The sequence below is a fragment of the Patella vulgata genome, chromosome 3 (assembly GCF_932274485.2).
Source record: "Patella vulgata chromosome 3, xgPatVulg1.2, whole genome shotgun sequence".
NCBI lineage: Eukaryota > Metazoa > Mollusca > Gastropoda > Patellidae > Patella > Patella vulgata.
The window spans coordinates 83,406,573-83,418,208 of record NC_065881.2 but is presented as its reverse complement, the minus strand read 5'-3'; the positions used below and the strand labels follow the sequence as shown (position 1 = coordinate 83,418,208).

The following is an 11,636-nucleotide window of genomic DNA, read 5'->3' as shown; positions in this document are numbered from 1 at the left end:
GGTAGATAACTCGTTAGTTTTATTTCAATTAAAACTATTGACTGACAGGTGAAAGGCGTTAAGTGGGTCTAATCCGTTTTTAATAGGTAAAATTACTCGCTTTGATGTACGAAACCATGTTAACACTTATTAATTAAGGTCGAGTGGTTGTCAACTTTGAAGAGGTTGTTCATATTATTTGCTTGAGAACGTTGAGTGAACCCTCAACGAAACGTTGCTTTAATTGAAATAGTAATTTTGTTTCATATTATGTTTTTGTGTTTATTACTTGTGTCAATTGCTAAATGCCGGTCAAAGAAGGTTTTTCATATTATTGAAAGAGCTTTCGATTTAATCCCATCGTTACAATCACTACTTAAAGTCATATCAGAGAGACAGAGAGAGAGAGAGAGAGAGATGAGGTTTAACGTCCACTCGACACAAAGTAGGTCATCTCGGGACTAACACATGCTTGAATTTTATTTCAATAATTCGCCTGCGCGTAGGGGTCTTTAGCAGTGGGAGGAAACCGGAGAACCCGGAGAAAACCCACGAGGTTGGACAGGCGACCCTACTCCTTGCCACGTACAACTGGGGATTCGAAACCACGCCAGTTGACTCAATGACAGGCTTTATGATACAGCGCGCGCACGCTAACCATTCAGCCATCCAACCCCCCGACATTGCACTTAGAAGTTATATGTACTATAAAATGAAATGAAATGAAGTTTAACGGCCTACTGTTCTGCTGCGACTGGGCTAATGAAAACGGGGTTATATGTGAACTGTGGGAAAGTCTTGAGTCGTCTGGTTGGGTTTTGTTGTTGGGCGGGGGATCGGGTCGGTCGGGTGGTCATTCAAATACGAATAATTCACATATCGGGAATTTAGGCCTATGGCTAGTTTTAAGAGTTCGAGACATTTCCTTCCTAAATTTCGTCAAATTCCACTTGCATGTATAATCCTGTTTAAAGCATATGCCACGAACAAAATTTCAATCACCCTAGGTCATAGCTACGCGATTGTAGCTAAAAACTTTGTGATATACCGATGTGCTTGCTTTTAGCTACATGTACGACTGGGTGCCTTTAGTTCCAAGTGGCAAATTCAATTTCTTTATTAATGCATGTAACATCTTAAAAAATAAGATAATTTTATACTATTATGACTAATTAAACATACAGAGGTCATATAATGGCACAACTATCGCCTAACTCCAAATGTTCGCGTTTAAATTAATGAAGCGTCGTTTTTATCCGACATACACAGCCATACATTTCCCGTTTAAAATGGCGTGTCCTAGTAACGGCTTAAAGCTTCGATTTTAAATACGATGATTTCTACCCGTTTCGGTTAGGATTATATACTTTATTGTAGTTGGATGTGGCAGAAATAGTATCTGAATTATTAATTAGACATTAATTAACTTATCCAGACCATAATCAACCCTCGATGTCAAAGCTAGCCTTTGATATTTACTGGATTTGGATCCGATTTGCTGCTCAACTTTCATTCATGATTTAAACATTAAATGGATAACCGAAACTATGTTTTTATCGTTCCGACTTTAGTAATGATGATCGAGGCTAGGTCGAAAATTCAATCGCTAAAATCTGTTCAGGGTGAATCAATTTCACTGAAATTTTCAGGAAATTCCCTTTACATTATCTAGTTTTTAGCTATCAAAGTGAGAACTGCCAGCTCGTTATCGAATCTCCCATAATGTATCTTTAAGCATTAATCAATCAGTGAAGAGTTATCGTGGGATGCCTTAAACAGGCGTATGAATACCAAGAACACCGGGAACCATTACACCCTGGTTGGTACAGAAAAGTACTTAGGACTTTAAACCCCATCTCATTTCACCCCCCTGCAATGATATCATACGGCCTTCATTCGTGACAGCTGTTAATTAAATTGGAATCATGGACTTTAATTACCAGCTATTGCGCATGTGCACAAGGCTTTCCAACAGGCCAATATAAATTATTTGGTTGCTTTCAACAGGCTAATTTCGACAAACTAAAATGATACAATTATGTTTTCATGTGAAAATATTTCAGTTGTGAAAATTGTTAAAGTTTAGAAACGACACCAGGTGTTCCAGCGCCAATTTGCTTGATTTAAACTGCAGTAAACACCGATGAGCAAAATGAAAAAATCCATGGAAACCATTTTTATAGTGACGTAATTTCACCTTGATACCCGCTTGTTGTAATCTGTGAGAATACATGATTGCCTCGTCACGCAATACGTCATACTGTGACGTAATAATGTACGTACTTGGTAAATTGTCGAGCTTAGTCGTCAACATCGGACAAAAACGCACATCTGCGATTAGTTCATCAAACACAAAAGAAATCCTGTCCGCTTTCTCGCGTGGATAAACTGTTTTTTTCTTTGTAACATTCAGATATTTGGGAACATGATATTTGCTGTTTAAAAGGTTCCAATATTTTTTATGAATGTCTAATGAAATGTGTTGGTTACTTAGCAACGTAGATTTTAAATCGAGTGGCATTCCTGCATACCGTAACCAAGCAGCGGCTACTTTTTCTGGAGATGTCAGTCCCGCTAAAACATCCTCATTGTCTTGATAAGACGGGGTTTTAAAATTCACCATTTGTAATGCCGGGTTTATAAGTAGCTGCATTTTTATTTTTTCCTTCAACGCGATAGCAACGGCAGCCGCAATATTTCCACCGGAACCGTCACCGGCCAATGAAATTGCGTCCTTTTTTATATTTAACGTCTGCGTGTTTTCTAGAACATGTTCCGTTACTGCAAGACAATCGTCGTACGCTGCCGGAAATATATCTTGAGGGGCTTTTCTATAACTGAAAAATACAACAGTGGATAGATTAGATTAGGCCTATAGGCCTAGATCAAAACAAAGTGAGTGAGAGAGAGCAATAGGGTTTAACGTCCACTCGACACAAAAAGGTCATTTCGGGAATAACATATGGTTCAATTTCATTTCCATAATTCGCTTGCGCGTAGGGGTCTTTAGCAGTGGGGGAAACCGGAGAACCCGGAAAAAGCCCACGAGGCTTTCTTTGTCAAGAATCGAAACCACGTCAGTTGTCTCAATGGCAGACTTTATGGTACAGCGCGCGCACGCTAACCTTTCGGCCATCCAACCCCCCAGATCACAAAAAGCCATACGTGTTACTATACGGGCAGTCTACGGCAGGAATTTTAGTAAAACCGCACATGAGACTTAGGCGTCACTTGTGTGTGTTCGGCACCGTAGAAGATCGCAGATTGGCCGTAGAGACTTTTGGTCATGCAGATTTCAGCCGTCTTCTTGCAGCTGGTCTGCGAGCTACCAAACCTTCATCTTCAATAGAAGGCTTGATCTCGCTTTAACTACGTACATCTTATCAAGGCCTTCACGTAATACCCTGCATATTTCGGCACTAATTTCGATTGGGTACAAGTCCAGATTCCCCGATCGTCGCGAATACCAAGTCTCGCGCTATCAAGCTAAAATGTCTACCTGTGATAATCGAGTTGCAAAGTTCAAGGTTTATTCAATGTCAAGGTTTCCGTGGAGGTCGCGATGTCACAACCTCTGATTGGACTCTACTGCTCACGTGTCTGTAGATAACACAGCTATAAGTTCGTCCAGTCGTTGCTTCAGGAACATGCCAAACCCTACGGCGGGTTGTGAGCTAAGCTTTAGGCCTAATTAAACTGATAGCGTGAAGTTAACCCTGGATGCTTTATTTTAGAACATTGAATATAGTCTGCACCATTGGATGCGACCACTGCTAAGATCCTTAGGCCTGTTTTCCATGTATGCGTTTACGCGCGAAAAATTTCTTCTAATGCAAATGTAATGGGACCGTCTCCATGCGAACACGCGCACATGGAAAACGAACTTAAGGCTATGATGGATGATGATTATAGACTAAATACGACAACACATCTAAAGTATACCCTGTTCTAGGACACAACACGTGTTAATTGATAGCGTAATTTTCATATAAAGATATTTTACTTACTCGACAGCAATAACCACGTGGTTTGTTTTATTGGCAAAGTTCCTGAGTGCTGCATTATAGGTCCCTGGAGAAAATAAATAATAAATGAATAAATAAATAACCTTTTTTGCCAACGGCACACCTTGGAACACATGAAAAAATAGCGGCACACCTGGCAAAATATATATGAAAAATATTTTTGCGAAATAAAAACATGGCAATCCATAGACGGCATACAACCGTAGACAGAGACAAGTCATAGACACATAGAATGGCTCAAACTAAATAAAGAAAAACACAGCTATGAACTTATCAGTAGACACCAGTGAATACTCAATTGGGCTCGCGTGGTCTTTCGCATTTTCTTAGTGTGCTGTTCAAAATTTCGCGACACACTTAGGAGGAACTTGCGACACACTGGTTGAGAATCACTTTGCTAGATGAATGGATGGGTGGATAGCCATTGCAATATTTAGGTCTGAGTTTAAACAATCCTAAACGAATTGTAGCCAAATGGAAATAAGTCCAATTCGAACGATACGACATTCTTAAATGTAGGTTCCCACTGTCGTGCGATGCTTTACAACAGGATTGTCCCTATTGAGTCCACGATCTGGTACGTGCAGATACGTTCGGATACGTTTCGAGAGAGAGAGAGAAATGGGGTTTAACGTCCACTCGACACAAACTAGGTCATTTCGGGACTAACATATGGTTTAATTTTCTTTCAATAATTCGCTTGCGCGTAGGGGTCTTTAGCAGTGGGAGAAAACCGCAGGACCGGGAGAAAACCCACAAGGCTGAACAGGCGACCCTACTCCTTGTCACGTACAACCGGGGATTCGAAACCACGCCAATTGACTCAATGGCAGGCCTTATGATACAGCACGCACGTGCTAACCATTCGGCCATCCAACCACCCATATCACAACAAGCCGTACGTACTAACCATTCGGCCACGCAACCCCGCGGATACGTTTCGATACGATCAACATAATTTCTACAGCTGATCGCCTGATAAAACCTGACAGGATCATCACCATTACCAGGTCCGTAGCCTGGCTGCGGAGGGGCAGTGAAGTTTTTAAGGGGGGGGGGGCACACCCGGCACAGTCTACAGTACGTATTTCAGAGCTATGGTCGCCAAATTTGTTTTCGGCGGGTGGGGGGGGGTTCAAAACATTTTTATAGGGAAGGCATTGCCCCCCTTTGGCCCCCGCTGGCTACGGGCCTGATCATTACTCAACGATTAAAACCACGAATTCAATCGTAGCACGAATCGTGATAGTGGGAATCTAGCTTAAGACTCCGATAACTACTCACCAAGTGGGAATCTAGCTTAAAACCCCGTTAACTACTCACCAACAGAGAACCACGTCCACCCACCGCCATGGAAAAACACAAATACTGGTAGAGGTTTACTGCCACCCGTTGGAGTATAAACATGAACTTTGACCCCGTTAAACACCTCCTCTGTTATCTGAAAATATAAATAAATAAAATAAAATGATGATTTAAATTTCTGTGATTGTTAAACGGGCATTATGCTTGCAGGCCTTAATGTGGCTAAGACTCGAATGACCAGTACGGTAGTTACGATCAATGCACTACAACTATTGATAACTTCGCTCAAAATAATGTAATTTGAATGAAATTTTTTCAATATGTTTATTTTGTATTATCTATTTTTGAAATTGTATAGCGAGAACGACCAATTATTTATCTAATTCTTATATAACGCATCTTTAAGGTTATACAGATTTGGTAATAAAATGGCGACTATGGCCGACGGCCTTAATTGACTCTATGACAGACCTAATGATACAGTGCGTACGTTGCTAACCATTCGGCTATCCAACTCACCTTCAGCATTCGGGGGAAACCGGATGACCCGGAGAAAACCCACGAAGATGGACAGTCGACCCTACTGGGTTAACTTGAATGTTCTTACCTTAATGTTATCCGGTATCCGAATAATTGGGTTTGTCAACAACGATAAAACTAAATCTACCAATACTTTTAAAGGACGAGAGGCTGGTGTTATACCCAGATATTCCAATCCATTTTCCTATAATAGATAAAGGTTAAGTTGAACACAACTATAAAATCACTCGGCAAACCTCGGCAGATTCCGGTACCCTACATCTAGGCAGATTCCGGTGCCCTACATCTAGATGTAGGGTACTGGAATCTGCTGAGGTTTGCCGAATGCTATAAAATATAAAGATTTAATTAACTGTAAAATATAAAGATTAACTATAAAATATAAAGATTAACTATAAAATATAAAGATTAAATTAAACACAACTATAAAAGATAATGATTAAATTGAAATGAAATGAAATGGGGTTTAACGTCCTACTTTTCTGCTCCGACTTGTCTAATAAAGACAGGCATACGCTATACAGTGTGCTATGGGGGTAATTTTTCCCGGGCAGCGACACTTCAACCTACTCTTATATCGAATTCCAACTGCCAAGGGATCTTTTACGTGCACGCTTATGTATACACGGGACCTCGGTTTTTCGTCTCATCCGAATGACTAAAAAGCTGTCCTTGCCAGGCCCTCCTCAGTCCTGCACATTTATGTCAGTATCCATTTCTGGAAAGTAGGCTGCTATCGTCCAGTCATCTCGTGCATGAATTCGTCCAGTTAAATAGAGTAATGTTGACGTTAAACGGTGCCCATATGAAACACTTACCCAAAAATGGTAATTGTCCCGCCCTAATAGATGACGCATTACATTTTCTATATATTATAGAGCGGGTTTGATTTACCCTCAGACGATCTTTTGGAGCTCGGGAGATCACTATACCTATAGCCTCCTCGGCTTAGAGGCTAGGATGAACACATCATCCTACTGCAAACATTGTGTAGAACTATCAAGAAGTATGCGATTCTTGCCACGTTTAAGCCGTTAGGTCTGAGTCAGAAAGGACATTAAACTCAGACCGCGGATAATTTAATAACTCGAAAAGTACTATCATAACTTTTTAGTTTGCTGTATTTGTTTAATTATATAAACTTAGTTAATTGATGGTCGGTTTTATTTGGTACCGCGACACAGGATAGTGTCACAACCGCACCCGCCGTATTTCAGTTTCCTTTCCATTGCATGAAACTCACGTTCGGTATCCCCAGTCGTCTCACCCCCAATCTGATTTAGATACAGATCTATATTTCGTTTCGTTTTTTTATACTTTCGATGGCCTACACTACATGAATATCTAACAAGTTATAGCGATAGGCCACGTCAGGGGTCAAAAGACCGACTTATGACCCTATGATGTCAGACATTTGATTAACCAATCAGCATTGATGTTACTAGTGGATTACCCACAGTTTCGTGTGCCACATGCCAACAGCTCGCTGTATCAGACCGTTTCATTGGCTAAACCCTCACATCATCCAGAACATGTCAATGATAACAACTCTTCCAGATCCTAGTGTAGTAAAGACTAGTAAAACGAAATTTTGAACTATAATAACGAAACGAAATAGGATCTGTGTTTTAACCAGATTGTCTCATCCCATTCTACTAGAACGGAATGAGATCACTGGGGATACCGAGGATGCATGAAACCTTACCAAGAATCTAGCGATTCTGCCGAGTTCGTCGACAAATCTAAGTTTTTCTGGTTGATCGAGGTCTAATGGCATTGGTCTCTGTAATATGTTGTACATCCTGTAGGCTATTAATAGCACACCAAGTGTAAACAACAATAAAATACTCTTCGTACACATCTTGTCACTGTCTTCATCCAATCCCTCTTCTTGGCTCAAAATTCCTAAAATACAATAATTTCAATTGACATTTAGTAATTGGAACATAATCAAATGTAACAGTATAACGCACTGTTTATGGATAACAATTACTATTATGGGCAATCCATCTGATTAAAACACAGATCCTGTTTCGTTTCGTTTTTTATAGTTCAAAATTTCGTTTTACTTGTCTTTACTACACTAGGATCTGGAAGAGTTGTTATATTACCGGCGTTCTGGTTGAAGTGAGGGATTAGCCAATGAAACGGTCTATTACAGAGAGTTCTTGTAGAATGACTGACATTATAAGATTAACAAAGGACGGAGCTTTCATTATAAGATAAACAAAGGACGGAGCTATAAAGCTCTGTGGTAAGGCGGTTTCGAGTTTTAACGTCATAGCGACGATGACTTTGTAACGAGAGGATTAAAATTTAAAGGAGAACTCAACTCTGGCTGTAGAAATATTATTTGTGTCAGTGTTATACAGTAAACACAATCTAAACACAAATTAAAAAATAGGTCTATTAATCATATGCAATAATTGTTTTATTTATCAGAGATGCATATTTAAGATAAATAACTGTTGTCCGATAAAATATGGTCTAGATAAGCATATGTTATCACTTAATCTAGGCCATTGTCTTATTATCGTACGTAACGCAAAATATTTTACCATAGAGCAAATGGTTTACACCTAATACAGTAGTTATCACATTTTATGAACTAGGGTTTAACGTCCCACTGTTCTGCTCCGACTGGGCTAATAAAACGGGCATACGCTATACAGTGTGATATTAGGTAAATTTTGCCCGGACAGCGGCACTACGGCCTACTCTTATATCGAATTCCAACAGCCAATATGTATACTGGACCTAGGCTTTTCGTACCATCCGAACGACTATACGTTGTTCCTTGCCATTCTCCACACCAGTCTCGCTATCCAGCATTCGATGAACTGCAAGCAAAGACAACTCTGTTTGGGAGAGTGGATCCTTGCCAAGCTCTCTGTGCGGGTGGGGCGCCGGAAAAAAACCCCGATGAACTTTGTAACAAGGTCGTTGCCGACGTTGTTCGGATGGCGCGACAAGTCCTTTAGATGTCCTAAGCAATGACAACATTAAGAGGACTCAATGTACGTGTATGTAATTCAAAAATACAAACAGTATTGAACCGTAGATACAAACCGTATTGAACCGTAGATACAAACCGTATTGAACTGTAAATACAAACAGTATTGAACCGTAGCTACAAACAGTATCGAACCGTGGATACAAACAGTGTTGAACCGTAGCTACAAACAGTATCGAACCGTGGATACAAACAGTGTTGAACCGTAGATACAAACCGTATTGAACCGTAGCTACAAACAGTATTGAACCGTGATACAAACCGTATTGAACCGTAAATACAAACAGTATTGAACCGTAAATACAAACAGTACTGAACCGTAGATACAAACAGTATTGAACTGTAAATACAAACAGTATTGAACCGTAAATACAAACAGTATTGAACCGTAAATACAAACAGTATTGAACCATGAATACAAACAGTATTGAACCGTAAATTAAACGTTTAGCTTTCAAAATAAAACAACAGTTACGTCTTTGTTGAAATTACTAGCCTTAAGTTGATTAATGCCACTAAAAAAAAAAAAGAAAAAAAAAAAGGTGAACAGGCGACCCAACTCCGGCGAAGTGAAACCGCCTTATGATACAGCGCGCAAAGAATATAACCATACACACTTTAACATTTGAAGTGCACACTTCCATGGGGTTTAACGTCCTGTGCCCTGTTTCTCGAAATCTTAACTAAAGATAAAATCCAAATTTTAGTACATGTAGATACTTTAATTTTGATTGGCTAAGCATTAAAATCAATCTAATATTATCCAATCAAATTCCTAAAATTTGGATTTTATCTTAGTTCAAATTTTGTGAAACAAGCCCCAGGCCTTACTCATCAGTCGTGCTAATGAAGATGAGAATAGAACGAGCCATGGGGATCACGTGGCTAAGTGGGTAAGACGCTAGCTCGCTAGCCTGGAGGTCGGGTGTTCGATCCCTGCATTGGCCGAGAAAGTTCATCCAGATTTTCCGGCGTGGTTCTCCCTTGTCAGTGATACAGGACGGAGGGGCTGACAAGGAAAGCTGTCTAGTCGTTCGGATGGGACGAAAAACCGAGGTCCCGTGTACACATTGGCGTGCACGTAAAAGATCCCTTGGCAGTTGGAATTCGATATAAGAGTAGGCCGTAGTGCCGCTGTCCGGGCAAAATTTCCCTCATAGCACACTGTATGGCGTATGCCCGTCTTCATTAGCCCAGGTTAGGAGCAGAACAGTAGGACGTTAAACTCCATTTCATTTCATTTCAGAACGAGCCATATAATATCCGATGAGGAGAATCTGGCCCGGACAGCGATATTTCCGCCTACTCGTCAACGAATTTCCTGTCAGAGCAGAAGAGTAGGTCTTAAAACCCCATTTCAATTCATGGTTCTTTTTTCATTCGAATGCCAACAAATAGAACAGCGACTTACCTTGTTCTATAGTAGTAGATGCATCACGCTATGTACTATTATAGATATTATAGATAATCTCTCCCCCTCTCTCTGTGTGTGTTGACAGGTTAATTTGTTTAATTTATCAGTTAAATAAACCAGGGTACTAACATCAACAATCAGTTCATTTGTTGAACTTCTGTCCAAGGTACATCGAGTGATAATGACTGTGTTTTACACTGTTAAAAAAATACTGTTAAAATTAACGATGCTCAAACTAATATAGCGTATTCGACCTACATCGTGATTTCCCGTAATTACGAATTTCCGGCTTGAAATGGAATGGGGTTTAGCGTCTTATTTTTTGTCTACATCCTGGAAAATAAAGATGGGAAAACGCCATGGTGTGTGCCATGAGCACAATTTTGCTCAGGAGCTCAGTGAGAGGGACGCAATGACGAGCTTTGCGTCAGGGTTTGAGTTTTTGCGCCCTCTTCAGTTTTTGCGCCCCCTCGCAAATGTTAAAAAATCACACGGTTTCAATGCGGTTCCAATATTATATAATCACAATGCTCAACCAGTGGGTCAGATTTTCTACAAATCGATTCTAGCATGTTACACACAGCCCAATATTACTCGGCAGCACTGGGAGGGGCTCCCCTCTCCCCCGCACTCACATATAGATATTGTTTTTGGGGACCCGGGCGGGATCTTGTTCTTCATGCAAAATCATGGGACGCTCACATGACCCCTGACGCGACCTTCCACTAAAACTGGTCACAAATTCATGTAGTGTCAGATATTCATGTACTCAGTGAGTAAGACGTTGGCTCGCTAACCAGGTCTCGCGTTCGCTCCGGTGATGGCCGAGAAAGTTTCTTGGGATTTTCTGGCGCGGTTCCCCCTTGTCAGTCGTGCAGGATGACGGGCCGGGCAAGGACAGTGTCTAGTCGTTCAGATGGGACAGAAAAAACTGAGGTCCCATGTACACATTAGCGGACATGTAGCCCAGTCATATATCAGAACAGTAGGACGTTAAACAAATAACTTATCGGTCCCCCGTCCAACAATCGGCACAAAAAACAGCGCGGTGAGATAGTTTAGAAAGCGAGAAATTCTCAACAATGGCGGCCTTGATAATTTTATAACCAATATTATAGATTCTGCCTGACTAAAGTAGTTTAACCATACTCGTTTCACTTAACTCAAGCATCCTTTTAACGGAAATGGTTTCGTGTCGACTTGAATATACACTCTCTATATAATAAACTTTGTACTGATGACTGGGAAACATGAACAAAACAAAATACAGAGTACTGTCCCGGGCATATCCATTTCAGGGGAATGGGGAGGGGGTGGCATCCAATTAAAGAGTGAAATAAAAAATTAATTTTTAAAAAAA

At 40.5% G+C, this 11,636-nt stretch overlaps 1 protein-coding gene across 1 annotated transcript; it reads right to left on the bottom strand.

Moving 5' to 3' along the window:
• Positions 1-1,893: 1,893 nt before the first annotated feature.
• On the bottom strand, positions 1,894-10,437 carry LOC126816466 (neutral cholesterol ester hydrolase 1). Its single transcript, XM_056099914.1, has 6 exons — positions 10,274-10,437; positions 7,555-7,754; positions 5,917-6,033; positions 5,328-5,445; positions 3,987-4,050; positions 1,894-2,816 (listed from the first exon to the last, which is right to left on the bottom strand). Exons 2-6 carry the CDS (start codon positions 7,708-7,710, stop codon positions 2,039-2,041), a joined length of 1,233 nt encoding a protein of 410 aa, XP_055955889.1. The 5' UTR covers positions 7,711-7,754; positions 10,274-10,437; the 3' UTR covers positions 1,894-2,038.
• Positions 10,438-11,636: the final 1,199 nt, after the last annotated feature.

Excerpts from the sequence above, each read along its gene's own strand:
- LOC126816466 (XM_056099914.1), bottom strand. The coding sequence starts at position 7,710 with ATGTGTACGAAGAGTATTTTATTGTTGTTTACACTTGGTGTGCTATTA. Across the intron at positions 5,446-5,916 it reads GGATACCGGATAACATTAAG|ATAACAGAGGAGGTGTTTAA; the intron begins GTAAGAACATTC and ends TTATATTTTCAG. Across the intron at positions 4,051-5,327 it reads GTGGACGTGGTTCTCTGTTG|GGACCTATAATGCAGCACTC; the intron begins GTGAGTAGTTAA and ends TATTTTCTCCAG.